At 40.1% G+C, this 18944-nt stretch overlaps 1 protein-coding gene across 1 annotated transcript; it reads left to right on the top strand.

Annotated features, from left to right (window-relative positions):
• The first annotated feature begins 4013 nt into the window (after positions 1-4013).
• On the top strand, positions 4014-5411 carry LOC127346838 (protein FAR1-RELATED SEQUENCE 3-like). The gene has a single exon (XM_051373093.2). The coding sequence runs from the start codon at positions 4014-4016 to the stop codon at positions 5409-5411; it is 1398 nt and encodes a 465-aa protein (XP_051229053.2).
• Positions 5412-18944: the final 13533 nt, after the last annotated feature.

Here is an 18944-nt window from a genome sequence, read left to right on the forward strand (position 1 = left end):
CAGTTGGTCAAATCACCAATAGCTGCCCTTAAATGAGGATCGACTTTCCTACCAATCAGCAAACCTCCGATGGGTGTGCTGAGAACTTTGTTGATACAATAGGCACTGAATTTGACAGGAGGACCATTAGGTAGAGAGAGCAACCTAGTCTGCGAATCGAAGTTAGCTACCAGGTAAGCGATGAGACTCCTAGGAAGGTAATCACAGGTCACATAGAGCAGTTGCTCAAGACCAATATCAGCAACAAGCTTTTTCTGAGTAGCTGTCAACCGTCTAGTCACTCCAAGAAACTTAGGAAGCGAGAGCTTGGTCCTAAAGCCCTGATAATTGCAAATTACATGATTAAAAAAAATAATCGAATAGTCGGTACATGTTGATGAACAGCAAGTATGTAGTCTTAACATACCAAAAAAGTAGGTCACAACAACTATTAACAATGTAATGTGAACATGTAGTATTCGATGTTGTGTGCTTTATTTTTCTATAAAAGAGGAACAAGCACACACAACATTAAAAAAAAGAAATGAAAAGCATATACCCAGTAAATAGTGAACAATCCGTAAAAAATATTCCTCAATACAAAACCAGTACTACCCCAGTGAGACAAAGAGACAGTACACTTCATGTCGACACCTTCTACGCACAGATAAAACGCCGTATAATGAACACAAACAATCCATCAAATGACAGCACTTTCACACTACCTTGTACACATGGCATCGAATAGTCGTTACAGGTTGATGAACATCAACTATGATCTAGGCACACAAAAATTTAATAAATGATCAACCAGAAAAGCAAAACATATATAATTTGGGACATACACAAAACAGATAAACACAAAATAAAAAAGAGACAACACAACAAAATCATGTTATACCGTTGCTGCATCATTCCCATCCATGGCTTGCAGATGGAAGAAAAAATATAAGAAGAAGGATTGCTAGTTTGAAATATTAATCTCCATACCCTGCAAAAACAAAGAAGTTGATGTACCTTGATTAACACAATTGATATTTCAGTCATTCGAATAAAAGAAATGCTGAGAGAAGAAGAGCAATATGAACAGAAAACCAAACAAAAATCCTGGAGGAAAACAAAAAATCATCCAGGAAAAGGTACAGGGGAGTATAGACGAATCATCATAAGATAAGCGGAACAAAAAATCATTGGATCTGCAAAAGATGAAAAAGCCAAACAAAAAGAGGTACGAAAACCAGCGATCGTACGAGCTGGAAGAAACGTATAGGTATGAAGAAATTGAAAAGGAAACAAAGGGCAGGACAAAAAAAACAGATCTAGACCTAGATGGATCTGCCCATGGTTTCTCCTCCGTACACGCCTAGCGCCTTCTTGGAGGAAATATACGAGATTGATGGAGAATGGTCGGGAGAGGAAAGAGAATGAAAGAGGAAAGGGGACAGCTCGAACTCCAGACAAAACGAGACCGTCGGGTTAGGTAGGATCTACCTATTGACAAAAAACCCCTCGAAAAAATAAAGTATAAAAAATACCCACGGAACAGGTGGACATGTACACACACAAGGATAGAAATGAAAGATAGAGGAAGATAAGAAATAGGGTCACATACACAATAATCAAAACCTCATCAGTAAAAACCGAAAAAAAAGAACGAGATAAACTCCTTCTTCCCCAGGATCTGATCGGGGACAGATCCATCTCCTCCGCCACCAACCATCGCCACCATCTCTCTCCTCAACCAAACAAAAAAGCTTCCGCCTGGTGCACATCAAAAGCAATGGAGCAAGTGGACCAGACGGACGAAATCTGAGAATCATCCTTTTCTTTAACCCAGCCACGAAGAACTTCTATCCCCCACGGTCGAAAATACAAATTTCACGAAGAACTTCTAGAGAGAGAGATTTAGGGTGCTCAGGTTATAGACAAAATCATCCAAGTGGTTTACGGGATGAGTCCTTGATCTGAGAGAGGAAATTCACCCACCAGCATACGGTATAAAAAGGAAAGGTTAGTACTTAATTCAACTAGCACATGCATTTTTCATCTAGAAAACCTAGAAAATCATATGTACATTACCTTCATTTACCATAATAGAAAAATATAGAAAAGGTTCAGCATAGTAGAAATATTACATGAGAAAAAACATACAATGTACATCACATAGAGAAACTTACAGAACATTGATCACTTTACACAGATCAAAGAGAAAAAAAATAAAAAAAGAGACAGAATTAAGAAAAACTCTGTTAACATCCTCCTGTGTACTAAAAGTTACACAGCACACGTAGAACAAAAATGGTAACACTGTGTATCATCTGTCCATAATTCTTTGTCCATAGCTCCACAGACTCTTATTGACTTGCACACAAAAAAGTTAAATCCTCCATTATCTGAAAAAGGCAGATATGAAAAAAAAATTGATTTAAACTCATATACATAAACATGTGACTATGATTAACAAATGTAAAACAGAAAGAGTAACTCTGATACAACAATAATTTCTTTTGCAGATGGATACAACAAAAGCGAATGAGTCAGGAAAAACACAACAGGAGGATGGAACAACTGCTGCAGAAAGTATATTTGGATCTATGACAGGGAAGACACCGATACAGTGCCGGAGGATGGTAGATAAATTTGCACAGGTAATGAACCTCTGCAGACTATAGAGATGGGATTTGTTCATATCCTCAAAAAAGAAAAACTAATAAAAGTCTTTGTTACACATTACAGGCATTTCTTCAGAGAAGGAAAGAGAGAGCTGAGCTCGAAAGCTTGCGTAGCTACAAGCAGTTGAAGAAAGTTTTTACATGCACAAGCAAAACTCGGAAGCGGAAGGACATACGTCATCAAACATCACAAGGGCGAGCAAACAAAAATGCAAGGACTTCGATTTAAATGAGGTAACATGTCAAATTGCTTCACGTAACATAATTTACAAACAAAAATAAAGTAAAACATTGAGTTTATTTGGGAGACATTAACAAAACACCATAGTTGATACCCCAAAAACCATGATGCATCTATGTGAAAACCAGGTGCTCAAATTCGAGAACGAAGACAACGAAGGATATGCTGATAGCAACATCCCAGAATTGCATGCAGATGGTGCATCATTTGCTGGTGAGAATGCATGCCCAGCTGACAATGCTGATTATTCAAATGGTGATGAGCATGGGAACAAAGAAGATGAAAAATATGAAGAAACTCTTGAGTCAGTGCTGAATCCAGAGGAACCGACTGCTGAAGAGCTTGAAATGGACAGAATGTTTGCAAACAAGAAGTATCCAACAATGCAAGAGATATCAGAGGCATCTACTCCCACAGTTGGGATGGAATTCGATTCAAAAGATGATGCATTCTTCTTCTTTGCAGTGTACGCAAGAAGGGTTGGATTTACAATAAAAAAGGACACCTCCTACGAGTCTAGAAAAACCAATGAAATAACAAGACAGACATTCGCATGCAACAGATGTCGTGACGATACATACATTGACAGTGCACTCAGACAGAGACGGACTTCCAGGATTGTGCAGACAAAATGCAAAGTCAGAATGTTTGTGAAGGAATACATAGGAAAGTGGTCAATAAGTAACGTAAGACTAGAACATAACCACAACCTAGCTCCGTCAGAGTGGATAGTAAGGTTCATGAAGTGTCACAGGTCAATGTCTGCATCAGACAAGACTCTAATCCACATCCTACAAGAAACAAGAGTTCCACCCAGGAACATAATGAAAATATTCAGGAAAACAAGGGGAAGCTTCAGGGCAGTTCCATTTGATACAAAAAACCTAGAGAACGAGCTAGCAAAAGAAAGAAAGAAAATTAAGAATAGGGACATTGAAGAGTTGTTGCTACTATTCAAGGAAGCACGTGAAAAGATGCCTGGATTCTGACATTCACTTGATGTTGACAGCGATAATAGAGTGAAAAGTATATTTTGGACAGACCAAATAGGGAGGGCAAACTACTCAAAGTTTGGTCAATTTTTATCATTTGATACAACATTTTCAACCAACCAGTATGGGATGCCATTTGCTCCAATATTAGGGGTTGATAACTATGGCAAAACAGTCGTGTTCGGAGTAGGACTGCTGGAGGATGAGAGAGCAGACACTTTCAAGTGGCTGTTTGAGGAATTCATGTCTGCCATGGACAACAAGCACCCAGAAACTATAATAACAGACCAAGACGTTGCAATGAGGATTGCAATATCTAAAGCATTACCTTACACAGTGCACCGTTTCTGCAACTTTCACATCAGCAAGAACCTGGATGACAAGTTGTCCCTATTCTTCGCAGTAAGAGGGACTCTGAAGGAAGAACTAAGAGCGGTTATAAGGAACTCATTTACTCCAGAGGAATTCGAAAATAGCTCGCATGATCTACTGGAGCGTCATAATGCTTTGGGAGAGCCACACCTGGACAGGATATATGACATCAGAGCTCAGTGGGTCCCAGCATATTTCAAAGAGAGATTCTTCCCATTCACTTCATCGACGGGGAGAAGTGAGAGCACAAACTCCTTATTCAAACACTATGTAAAAAGGAAGGACTCGATTGCAACATTCTTCAAGGAGTATATTATAATACAAGAAAAAAAACAGTCCGACCTAGATCGCCTAAGAGAGAAAAGAGAGTTCAAGGAGTCTGTGAATTGGGGATTCAATCCTCTTGAAAGGGAAGCAATGAAAATCTACACAGACCCAATCTACGGCAAGTTTGCTGAAGAGCTAAGGAAGGGTACTGCTTACAACGTTGAAGTTGTGGAAGAGAAGAGGTTATACAGAGTCATTAGGGTGGCTAACTATAGGAATGCAGAGTTCCCCAGATTAATATATGTGGTTAGTGTTTCCTCTGATGACGATGTGTACAAATGCTCGTGCTCAAAGATGGCTCGCGATGGAATACAGTGCTGCCATGTCATGAGGGTGGCTAGTCATATTGGTTTGACTGAGCTTCCTGTCAGTTTCATCAACCCTAGATGGACTACTGCAGCTGGGATAGAGGTAGCGCGATTGACGGAGAGAAGAAGCAATACAGCATCACAGAATACACACTTGGCTGTTAGACACACAATTGAAATGAGCAAAATATCACACATACTATCTACTGTCTGCACGGATCATAGGTCATACGACTTGTTTGCTGAAGGAGTTGCTGAGCTGAAGAAAGCTATATGCAAAGATGCAATGGAACGCCTCCAGACGAAAGAAAAAGTCACACGTAAGAGAAAAAAGGTTGATGACCCAGTTCAACAAGATACTGACAATATGCGTCATGAAGATAGAGAAGACAACAATCATGGACACAACAATGAACAGATACACCATGAGGAGAAAAATTTAAGTGACAAAGAAAAAATGAAGATGAGCATCGCCCTTATAAGGATCCACCACAGTCAGGAAATCCAGGGTTCAACCTAGGTGAAAGACCTATGAATTTCCATGAGAAATCTGCTGCAAAACTAAAGAAAAAGGCTGCACCAAGATTGTGTGGACTTTGCAGGTTGCCTGGACACAAAAGACCAAAATGCCCAGACAGAGACAAGGTACTGTACTGACTTACATAAAAATATACACAGAAGTACAAAAGAAACTATTAAAAAAGTTATTACCATTTACTAAATTTATCCCATGTAAAAAAATACACAGGTTGGCATGAGCATACCAGGAATGGATTCCCAAAAAGAAGAAGGGAACCCATGACAAAGCAAGAAGGATGAGCGAAAAGCAGGATGGAAGTATGCAATGAAAGAAGGAGTACAATCATTTGTGTAATGGTCATGCTGTGTTTGTCGTTCGAACTTGTAATACTACAATTTGGATAATTATTTTTCCGTTCCATAAATTATGAAAACTATCCTTGATAATTATCAACCCAGTAGTCTGTCAAAAAGAAAAATGAACTTATCAACGCCCTGACCAGTTATGTATCAACCCTCCAAGCAGTTGTTTATCAAATGTAAAAACATGAAAAATTATCAACCCAAACGCCTATCAAAAACAGCTATGGAAAAGAACATGAACTTATCAAAACCATCCCCCAAAAAAACACCCCTGACCAGGTCGAATTCTTGAAAGTTATCAACCGCTATTCCGTGTGTTTATCAACCTCTGAGCATGTTGTTTACCAGCCTTTTGATAATTCCACGAACAGCAATAAATTAAGTTACAAACAAAAAAATAGACAAAATTACATTTTAGCTCGTAACAAAATACCAACCTGCCCCCCCCCTTACCAACCACTAAAACATATATTTACCAACAGTTAATGTTACAAATTACCAAGCCAAAAAGAATAAGAAAAATGCTAATTAAATCAGACTGCAAGTAAAAAGAGAAGTAGCTTATTTATGCTGTAAGTGGTAGTTTATTTGAGTTGCATCTGGTAGTTCATACCTCACAGAGCGTTGCTTTCCAACAGGTACCTCCAATTCTGCAACTTGTTCAGAGGGTGGTTTAACCAATTCCATGTTAGGACCTTCCTAAGTTCTGGTATCTGATCATAAGTGATAGCAGGTACAACACGACCATTCCAAAGTTCAAGGAACTTGAGCATAAAATAACCACAATCAATGCTTCAAAAAAAAAAGATACAGAAAAAAGATCTGTGAGCTATCAAATACAAAGAAATGTCCAACAGTGAACAAAGCATAAATTAGATAAAAAGAAGAGAACATACTTGTTATTTTGCTTAGGAGCTTCAATGAAAACCAACTCATAGTCATCAATCTGTTTTGATGAACTGGAGTAATTTATACGATACATGCACTTGATAGCATCGACTAGATCGCTAGAATGATTAATGAGCGATTCATCATCAGGTCCACGCGCAGAATCAAGAACTTCAAACCTTTTTTTTCTCAAAATTCAAGAACAGTGAATACCAATGACCACATGGCTTCTTTTCTGTTCCAAGATTCTGAAGGACACCAAAACACAACTGAAAAAAAACAAAAAAAGAAAAGATAAAAACAAGGGTCAGAGAAACATTAAAATAAATGTTCACAAGTAACACAAATCAAAAAACATAAAAACACAGAAAAAGTTTACCAGATTTTGGTGACTAAGTTTATACTTATCATCCATCCTGAAATGTTTCTGCAGTATTCTTGAATTAAATCTTCTTTCAAGCAAGTAAACAGTTACTATCCATGGGAAAATGATCTTCTTCTTCGGACAGTCAACCTGAAGAACAGCAATTCCAATTTCGGCAACCGTTGTTGACAGTTCTCCAGAAGGCATAACGCTACTAGCCAAGTCACCAGTCGAAACCCACATAGGGTCAATCATCAAGAACCTTGATCTGCCAAAAAAAAGAATGCATGAACAAACTAAGTTGCTAAAAAGTAATGAATTATCTAAAAAGAACACCATTGCGTATACATGAGAAAACGGACATACTGTTTTATTTTAGAGTGTTCAGAGTCGCTGTTGTGCTTTATAACTTGCTGGTACAATAATTCTTGCTCATCGGTACAAGTTACTCGGTTGTATGGAGGTAGCATGAACTTCGAAGGAAGAACGACCCTTTCCATGCGTAGCCTGGTCCTTGGAGTTCTACTGGCAACAGGTAAATTCTGAACAGGCACTGGCAAAGCTGGAGTAATATAAAGGACCTCCAAATCATCTGAGAAAATAAAAAAAACAAAACAGGAATAAAAAAATATAATTAGAAAGTGAACAAATTGTAAAAAAAACAAGGACATGATATTCTATATGAAAAAACAAGAAAACAAAAAAATAACTTAACTACTAAGATAGAGTGGGACATACCAGCTTCATTGTTACTGATTTCGGTGGCGATTACAGGATGCAATCCATCTACAGAGTCATCAAAACAATGTTCTTGAAAGTCAGTTGCACCTCCATCTTCATTGACAAATATAAACATCACCGCACATGTAGCCACAAATAAAAAACAAAAATGAAGGTATAAAAAGAAAAAAAGAAAAAGGTCCAAAAAAAACAAAAGAGAGAGGAAAGAAAAACAAACAGTACTCACTCACACAGAGCGAAATTATTCATAACAAAAAGGTAAAATCATCCATTACATATAAACAGGGATAAAATTACATAGCGTTCATACAGGATATTGTTCACCCATATAAAATAAAAAAAAAGTTAATACATCGACCAACTCAACAGCACCATCACTTCGCCACACCCAATGATCCATTAAAAAGGCAGGTTTTGTAAAATAACAATTAATTCTTCTTCTTCCCCCCTCTCTTGTTCCTTGAAAACGTATTACGAATACGTGCATTTACTTGCCCTGATGGTACGCATTCTGCATATATAGATTACAAGTGGGAGATGATACGCGGAACGGGCGTAGATGAATTGATGGAACAAGACATGCACAGAAAACATGTAATAAGTAAAAAAAGGTTGAGTGAAAAACACAAAGAAAATGAAAATAAAAGAAAGTAAAAACTATAAAAATAAAACACAAAAAGATAGAAAAAGTGATCTAACCAGTAGGAGGGATAGATGACACATTTGGAGTTTCTGATTCTTTAACAACATCAGCAGAAATGGTAGAATCATGACCATCAGCATTTCCTAATGCCTCTGCGCAAAAACAATGATATTGTGAGCAGCAGCGTGACAAACAAAACAAATTAAAAAAAGAAATCAAAAAGAGCACAAAACAAAAAATCATATTACCAGATGGAGAAGCGCTTTTATCAGACGCAGATGTATTTACAACAGACACATGATAAGCAGACATATCTATAGGGATGCCAGGAGTGAGACTCAGTTTGCCATCAGCAGCAACAAATTTAGCTCTCTTAACAACAATAACAATTTGATCTGATTAAAAAAATGTTTCATACTAAGTCAAACAAACAATAAAAGAATGAAAAAACAATGAATACAAAAAACATAAACCGATACAACGAAAAAAAGAGAGAGCAAATACCTTGTGGAGAAGCTGTTGCATTTTGTTCAGCATCACGAGCAACAACAACAGTTGTTCCAGTAGAAGCAGATGCATGATGGTCAACATCGCCAACAGGATCAGCCATCTGATTTGTAACACTGGTACCAGAATCTTGAGGTGGAAAGCTAACTTCAACTGGTTCCTCATGTGCAGATTCTTGTCCTGTTGGGACAATTTCAATTGTAGACTTAGAAGGAACAACCACATCAGAACCACCCTCTGCTGAAACCTGGGTACCAGTTGCAAAGCTAACTTCGAGTGGTTCCTCGTGTGCAGATTCTTTTTCTGTTGGGACAATTTCACTTGTAGACTTAGAAGGGACAACCACATCAGAACCACCAACTGCTGAAATCTGGCTACCAGTTGCAAAGCTAACTTGAACTAGATCCTCATGTGCAGATTCTTTTCCTGTTGGAACAGTTTCACTTGTAGACTTGGAAGAGAAAACAGCATCCTTAAAAACAACCCCGTCAGAAACAACCTCTGCTGAAATCTGACTACCAGTTTCAACTACAGTAGATGTTCCAGCAGCGTGAATTTTTGTTGAGCCTTCAAGACGGTCTTTCAAAGTATACACTTTTGATTTAACTGCAACGTTATCAGCAACACCTAAAGAAGTACCTCTAGGAGGTCGTCGTGGTGAAGATCTTGTAGCAACCTGACTTTTATAAACAGCTTGCCTGTGAAAAAGCAAAAAACTTAAAATTATTAGAAAAAACTCCAAAACAATGAAGTATAAAACATACCATGTCATGCAAAACAACCAGCGTTTGATAACTACCAGAGAAAGGCATTGGTAAGTTCATGAGATGGTATTTGGTAAAATTACATGAAAAACAAAAGGAGCAAAAAAGAAAAAACATGAATACATTTACAACGAAAAAATGTAAGAAAATGCAACGACAGAAATGTTGATAGCTACACATGAAATACATTGGTGAGTAACTTCAAACGGGGTCGATCAAAAAATACCTTCTGCCTCTCACATTGGGCTTCTTCTTAGGAGCAGATGACGGTTCATTCTGTACAGGATTAATAGAACGATCCTCGCGTACAACACAACTACGTTTCGCTTCAGAAGCATCGAGAGCAGACCTACTCCTTTTCAAATCATTCACAACGTCGTTGATTGTCTCACTGACAACATCATAACCATCAGATAATCCTTTCCCATTGCCTTCATTCATTACAGCAACCTCAAGGCTAGAACTCAGAACTTCGCCTGACTTCGTACCGACAGAAATGACAGCACCATCAACACTGGCATCTTTGGCACGAAGAAGATCAACTTCATTTGTTTCAGATAAAACTTGCTTCCCAATATCTAAATCTCGCTCATCAACAACACCATCAATATGCATAGCAGCAGTTTCTGCAAGATTTTCAAGACCCTGAAACACAATCCTATTATCTGCTGATGCAACAGTGATATCAGTTTCCATAAAACGTACTAGAGCATCAGCATCAGATGGTTCTGCAACAGCACAATCAATATCCATGGGTACACTGCTGGAAACCAGTTCAGGAGAAACACCGGGAACAACTGTCGCAACACCAGAAAGAGTTGTCTGGCTTGGCACTGCTGCACATTCCGACAACACGGTATCACCATGCTCACCTCCATCCACATGACGTCTGCTTTGAATAACAAAGCGAGCAGCAACGGCTTCATCAACATAATCACTGTCACTGCCAGAATGATAACTCTCGCCGTCAGACATATTGTCACTGAAGTTGACAACAGGTACCTTATCAGTTTGACATGGCGCTTTGGCACCACAAGCTGCTTTTGCAGCAGACCTGGTAACACGAGTTTGCTCAACAACACGGGCCTCGGCTAGAACATTGGTTTGCTCAGAGACAGGTGATGAAACGGAATCAACAACATTCAATGGATCAGCAGTAATATCCCCTCCGACATCTGTAGCATCAGCACTCTGGTTGCAAAGGACATCCCCTCCGACATCTGTAACATCAGCAATCTGCTTGCAAGGCACATCCCCCCCAACATCTGTAGCATCAGCACTTTGGTTGCAAGGCACATTCTTCAGACGGCGTATTGGTGATTTCCCTACAATCTTAGCAGGACGATCATAAGTTGATTGCGCAATAGGAGAGGTTGTGTTTGCAGCACCTCCATCATGCGATGAACGAGAGGCAACGATTTGAGAGCGTAATGTCTTATCAAATTTTTCAGTACACACAACTTCATCATCATCAACTTGAGTCAAACCTTGCACAAGCTTACTCATTAGACCAGTGAGACCAGACGCAAACTCACCCATTAATCTAGCAACCTTGTCTTTACGCTACATCAAAAAACAACACACAAAAAATGAAAAAGGGAAAAATCATTTAAAAAAAGAGATATACTAAAAAAATGTAATGGTACCATACAAAATTGAAAAACAAAAAACTAAAATTAAAAACTTATCACTGTATCATACATTTTTCGGGCAGTTAGGTGCAGTATTGGTTTCAACCCATCTTTCAAAGCTAGCTGCACCTCCAAACATGTTGAAATTTATAGCAAGGTGTGGCTTCAACTGATATTAGTGACAAAACAAAAACAAAAAATGCATCAGCTTGCACAAAATCGACCACAAAAGTTCATGTCATAACATGAGAAACACAAAAAGATTAACTAACCTCGAGATTCCCATAACCAGATCCATCCCTCTTCAAGTCAGCATCAAGCACAGTATCAACATCTTTCTTTGACCATATATTAGCAACAAATCTACCATCTGGAAGGTCAAGGTTAAGAGAGCTAATATCCAAAGAGTCAACATACAGTAACTAAATATGGAACAGGCAGCCTCCAGAAGGCTTCCCAGTACAAAGCTCATCATGCAATCTGTCGCACACAAACTGACAAAGGTTCATGTTCCTGACATTGCTAATGTTGTCCTACAAAAAAATAATGTAAACACCGCGTAAAAAATGATTGTTCACATATATTGATAAAAAAATTGAATGATTTTTTAAAAAACTAGAGGATAACACATATACCAGTATAGGATAACATCTGTTGCTGACTTTGTTAGACGTTGTTGATGCAAGCAAAGTACAAACAAGATACATCATCCAAACTTGCTTGAAAATGTCATCATACTGAGTCATCTGTGACAGCATTGTGAACACACCAGTAATCTTCGGCGTGCTGCTATGGCCAGGAAATAACAAAGGACCTAGATGAGCCTCTATGACAGAATCCATTGCATACACAACAGGAATATCCCCCCACGGAAGACCGAGTGTGCGGTAAATGGAATCAGCATTGAGAGGGATTCTACCACGCCCTTGAATGACAAACTCTCGAGAATGACTATCATACAAAGGAGCGAGCCAGCTTATCAATGGATTGTGAAGAACATGGCACTTGATGTCAAGCATTGAACCAAGATCCATATCCCCAATCGAGTTCTTCTGATCAGAACTTAGATGTTCATATAACCTGACAACAGGAAAAGGAGAGGCCCGATTCCTAGCACGCTCACTAGCATTGGGCATTTTGCGAACACCTAGATGATCACCACCTTGTTTCTTGCTGCCCGCCATGGAAACAACAACGCTGCAATACAAAAACAGATGCCATGATAATGAGAAAAACTCTTAGTGAAATCAAAATAACAATGCCTTGGTTGATATATCAAGCCCAACCAAGAATCACCACTGTAAAAAGGAAGAAATCAGCATCAAAACAAAAAACATATGCAGGAGTACAAAAAAATGAGTTCATCATTCCCTAAACACAGGAAAAAAAGAGGTGGGTAACTTCAGAATGTATCTATTGGTTAAACGTTGAGATACTTGTTGATGAAAAGTGAATAAGTGGGTTGATAAAACAAACCCCATAACAGGGATTTGTGAACCCCTAGAAAACAAGTCCCATGATCTCTGCTTTCTCCTGCTACAATTACCATAGAAATTGTGGACAAAAAGCAGTGCAACAGGCCAAAAATCATAACTACAATGAACATTGAAATAGTGAAAACGCAATTTACAGCCGATCCCATAAAAGAGATTTGTGAAAACGAGGTACGAAGCAGGAACCTAGGCGAAGAACAAAATACACCCAAAAAATAAACCCTCGCCGGAACAATCCCTCGCCGGACAAAAACAAAAATCCCATCAGAAAATTAATCCAAGGTGGAAAAATCCCTCGCCGCACAAAACAATACCGGCCGGCGAGACCCAGATAACAGAGGTTTGTGAACCGAGAGACGGATCAGGAACCTAGGCGGAGAACAAAATCCACCCAAAAAGACAAACCCTCGCCGGAACAATCCATCGCCAGACAAACAAAAAACCCATCAGAAAATAAATCCACGGTGGAAAACAATCCCTCGCCGGACAAACAAACCGGCCAGCGAGACCCAGAGCTCCCCACTAGATCCAGTTGGAATACTAACCTTACAGCGCCGAAATCGACTGGACCTTGCTAGTGAAGCGACAGCAGGAGAAATCTAGGTTGCGCACTAGCCACGAGGAATCGGAGCGTCGACTCCGCCGTCGCCGTCGCCGTCGCTCTCTCCGTCAGGGCTGAATTGAAGGAGATATGCCCTAGAGGCAATAATAAAGTGGTTATTATTTATATCTTTATGTTTATGATAAATGTTTATATATCATGCTATAATTGTATTAACCGAAACATTAGTACATGTGTGATATGTAGACAACAAAGAAGTCCCTAGTATGCCTCTTAAACTAGCTTGTTGATTAATGGATGATTAGTTTCATAATCATGAACATTGGATGTTATTAATAACAAGGTTATATCATTGTATGAATGATGTAATGGATACACCCAATTAAGCGTAGCATAAGATCTCGTCATTAAGTTATTTGCTATAAGCTTTCGATACATAGTTACCTAGTCCTTATGACCATGAGATCATATAAATCACTTATACCGGAAAGGTACTTTGATTACACCAAACACCACTGCGTAAATGGGTGGCTATAAAGGTGGGATTAAGTATCCGGAAAGTATGAGTTGAGGCATATGGATCAACAGTGGGATTTGTCCATCCCGATGACGGATAGATATACTCTGGGCCCTCTCGGTGGAATGTCGTCTAATGTCTTGCAAGCATATGAATGAGTTCATAAGAGACCACATACCACGGTACGAGTAAAGAGTACTTGTCAGGAGACGAGGTTGAACAAGGTATAGAGTGATACCGAAGATCAAACCTCGAACAAATAAAATATCGCGTGACAAAGGGAATTGGTATTGTATGTGAATGGTTCATTCGATCACTAAAGTCATCGTTGAATGTGTGGGAGCCATTATGGATCTCCAGATCCCGCTATTGGTTATTGGTCGGAGTGAGTACTCAACCATGTCCGCATAGTTCACGAACCGTAGGGTGACACACTTAAAGTTGGATGTTGAAATGGTAGTACTTGAATATGGAATGGAGTTCGAATATTTGTTCGGAGTCCCGGATGAGATCCCGGACATCACGAGGAGTTCCGGAATGGTACGGAGAATAAGATTCATATATAGGATGCCATTTTATGTGAATTAAAATGTCGCGGAAGGTTCTATGGAAGGTTCTAGAAAAGTCCGGAAGAAACCACCAAGGAAGGTGGAGTCCATATGGGACTCCACCTCCATGGCCGGCCAACCCTAGTGGGGGAGGAGTCCCAAGTGGACTCCCCCTTAGGGGGCCGGCCACCCCCCCATATGGGAGGTGGAACTCCCACCTTTGGTGGGAGTCCTAGCTTGGCTAGGTTTCCCCCTCATATGGAAGGTTTTTGGTTCGGGTCTTATTCGAAGACTTGGAGACCAACTCTTGGGAATCCACCTATATAATGAGGGGCCAAGGGAGGGGGCCGGCCACCCCAAGACCATAAGCTGGCCGCCCCATTGTAGTGGCCGGCCACCCCCTCCCAAACCCTAGCCGCCCCCTCTCCTCCATAACTCCCGCGTAGCTTTAGCGAAGCTCCGCCGGACTTCTCCACCACCACCGACACCACGCCGTCGTGCTGTCAGATTCAAGAGGAGCTACTACTTCCGCTGCCCGCTGGAACGGGAGGTGGACGTCGTCTTCATCAACAACCGAACGTGTGACCGAGTACGGAGGTGCTGCCCGTTCGTGGCGCCGGAACCGATCGTGATCAAGATCTTCTACGCGCTTTTGCAAGCGGCAAGTGAACGTCTACCGCAGCAACAAGAGCCTCCTCTTGTAGGCTTTGGAATCTCTTCAAGGGTCAGACTCGATACCCCCTCGTTGCTACCGTCTTCTAGATTGCATCTTGGTTTGGATTGCGTGTTCGCGGTAGGAAAATTTTTGTTTTCTATGCAACGTTATCCAACAGTGGTATCAGAGCCGTGTCTATGCATAGATGGTTGCACGAGTAGAACACAATGGTTTTGTGGGCGTTGATGCTCTTGTTATCTTTATTTTTAGTACTTTGCATCTTTGTGGCATAGTGGGATGAAGCGGCTCGGACTAACTTTACATGACCGCGTTCATGAGACTTGTTCCTCGTTCGACATGCAACTTGTATTGCATAAGAGGCTTTGCGGGTGTCTGTCTCTCCTACTATAGTGAAGATTCAATTTACTCTTCTATTGAAAACATTAGTATCAACGTTGTGGTTCATGTTCGTAGATAGATTAGATCTCTCTCGAAAACCCTAAACCACGTAAAAATATGCAAACCAAATTAGAGACGTCTAACTTGTTTTTGCAGGGTTTGGTGATGTGATATGGCCATAATGTGATGATGAATATGTATGAGATGATCATTATTGTATTGTGGCAACCGGCTGGAGCCTTATGGTTGTCTTTAAATTTCATGTTGAGTAGTATTTCAAAGTAGTTGTAATAGTTGCTACATGGAGGACAATCATGAATACGGCGCCATTGACCTTGACGCTACGCCGACAATGATGGAGATTATGCCCGAAGATGATGGAGATCATGTCCGTGCTTTGGAGATGAAGATCAAAGGCGCAAAGACAAAATGGCCATATCATATCACATATGAACTGCATGTGATGTTAATCCTTTTATGCATCTTATTTTGCTTAGATCGCGACGGTAGCATTATAAGATGATCCCTCACTAAAATCTTAAGATAATAAAGTGTTCATCCTTAGTAGCACCGTTACCAAGTCTTGTCGTTTCGAAGCATCTCGTGATGATCGGGTGTGATAGATTCAATAAGTACATACAACGGGTGCAAGACAGTTTTGCACATGCGGATACTAAGGTGGCCTTGACGAGCCTAGCATGTACATACATGGTCTCGGAACACGTGATACCGAAAGGTAGAGCATGAATCATATGGTTGATATGATGAACACTTTGAGTGTTCGCCATTGAAATCACACCTTTTCTCGTGATGATCGGGTTTAGGTGCGGTGGATTTGGTTCGTGTGATCACTAAGACAATGCGAGGGATATTGTTTTGAGTGGGAGTTCACTTAGATTTTTAATTATGTTGAATTAAAATTTGAACTCAATTTGTCATAAACTTAGTCTAAACTATTGCAAATATATGTTGTAGAGATGGCGTCCTCAATCAATTTTAATCAGTTCCTAGAGAAAGAGAAACTTAAGAGCAACGGTAGCAACTTCACTGACTGGTTCCGTCATGTGAGGATCTTCCTCTCTGGCGAAAATCTGCAATATGTGCTTGATGCACCGCTAGGTGACCCTCCTGCAGAAACTGAAACTGATGAAGTAAAAGCTGTTTACGAGACTCAGAAAACTCGGTACTCTCAAGTTCAGTGTGCCATCCTGTGCGATACCGGAATCCGATCTTCAAAAACGTTTTGAGCACCATGATCCTCATGAGTTGATGAATGAGCTGAAAGCTATATTCGAGACTCATGCGGCCGTGGAATGCTATGAAGCATCGAAACAATTCTTCAGCTGCATGATGGAAGAAGGCAGCTCCGTTAGTGAGCACATGCTCGCCATGACCGGGCATGCGAAGAAACTCAGTGACTTGGGAATAGTGAATCCTAACAGACTGGGGATTAATCGTGTCCTTCAATCACTGCCACCAAGTTACAAGAACTTTGTGATGAACTACAATATGCAGAACATGAACAAGGAGTTACCTGAACTCTTTGGCATGCTAAAAGCTGCTGAGATTGAGATCAAGAAAGAGCACCAAGTGTTGATAGTCAACAAGACCACCAGTTTCAAGAAACAGGGCAAGTCTAAGGGAAAATTCAAGAAGGGTGGCAAGAAAGCTGCCACGCCTCCTATGAAACCTAAGAATGGCCCTAAGCCTGATGCTGAGTGCTATTACTGCAAGGAGAAGGGACACTGGAAGCGTAATTGCTCCAAGTATCTGGCTGATCTGAAGAGCGGCCTTGTCAAGAAGAAGAAGAAAGAAGGTATATCTGATATACATGTTATAGATGTTCATTTCACTGGTTCTCGTTCTAGTACCTGGGTATTTGATACTGGTTCGGTTGCTCATATTTGTAACTCGAAACAGGAACTAAAGAATAAACGACAACTGCTGAAAGATGAAGTGACGATGCGTGTTGGAAACGGATCCAAGGTCAATGTGATCGCAGTCGGCACACTTCCTCTACATCTACCTTCGGGATTAGTTTTAAGCCTAAATAATTGCTATTATGTACCTGCGTTGAGCATGAACATTATATCTGGATCTTGTTTAATGCAAGACGGTTATTCATTCAAGTCTGAGAATAATGGTTGTTCTATTTTTATGAATAATATCTTTTATGGTCGAGCACCACAAAAGAATGGCTTATTTCTGTTAGATCTCGATAGTAGTGATACGCATATACATAACATTGATGCTAAGCAAATTAAATTGAATGATAATTCTACTTATATGTGGCACTGTCGTCTTGGTCACATTGGAGTGAAACGCATGAAGAAACTCCATACTGATGGATTACTTGAATCACTTGACTTTGAGTCACTTGATAGATGCGAAGCATGTCTAATGGGAAAAATGACAAAGACTCCATTTTCTGGTATGATGGAGCGAGCTACTGACTTATTGGAAATCATACATACCGATGTATGTGGACCAATGAGCGTAGCATCGCGCGGTGGTTATCGTTATGTTCTAACCTTCACAGATGATCTGAGTAGATATGGGTATATCTATTTCATGAAACATAAATCCGAAACTTTCGAGAAGTTTAAGGAATTTCAAAGTGAAGTAGAAAATCAACGTAACAAGAAGATTAAATTTCTACGATCTGATCGTGGAGGTGAATATCTGAGTTATGAGTTTGGCATGCATTTAAAGAAATGCGGAATACTCACAATTGACACCGCCGGGAACACCTCAACGTAACGGTGTGTCCGAACGTCGTAATCGAACTCTCTTAGATATGGTTCGTTCTATGATGTCTCTTACTGATTTGCCGTTATCATTTTGGAGTTATGCATTAGAGACAGCCGCATTCACTTTAAATAGAGCACCATCAAAATCCGTAGAAACGACACCGTATGAATTATGGTTTAATAAGAAACCTAAGTCATCGTTCTGAAAGTTTGGGGTTGCGAAGCCTATGTAAAGAAGTTACAACCGGACAAGCTAGAACCCAAAGCGGAGAAATGCGTCTTCATAGGATACCCTAAGGAAACTATAGGGTACACTTTCTATCACAGATCCGAAGGCAAAATCTTTGTTGCTAAGAACGGAACCTTTCTTGAGAAAGAATTTCTCACTAAAGAAGTGACTGGAAGAAAAGTAGAACTCGATGAGATTGATGAATCTATACTCATTGATCAGAGTAGCGCAGTACCGGAAGTTGTACATGTACCGCCTACACCGACAACAGAGGAAGCTAATGATAATGATCATGAAACTTCGAACGAGGAAACTACTGAACCTCGCAGATCGACAAGGGAACGTACCACTCCTGATTGGTATGATCCTTGTCTAAATGTCATGATTGTGGATAACAATGATGAGGACCATGCGACGTATGAAGAAGCGATGATGAGCCCAGATTCCAACAAATGGCAAGAAGCCATGAAATCCGAAATA

This window comes from Lolium perenne, chromosome 4, assembly GCF_019359855.2.
Source record: "Lolium perenne isolate Kyuss_39 chromosome 4, Kyuss_2.0, whole genome shotgun sequence".
In the NCBI taxonomy this organism is placed as follows: domain Eukaryota; kingdom Viridiplantae; phylum Streptophyta; class Magnoliopsida; order Poales; family Poaceae; genus Lolium; species Lolium perenne.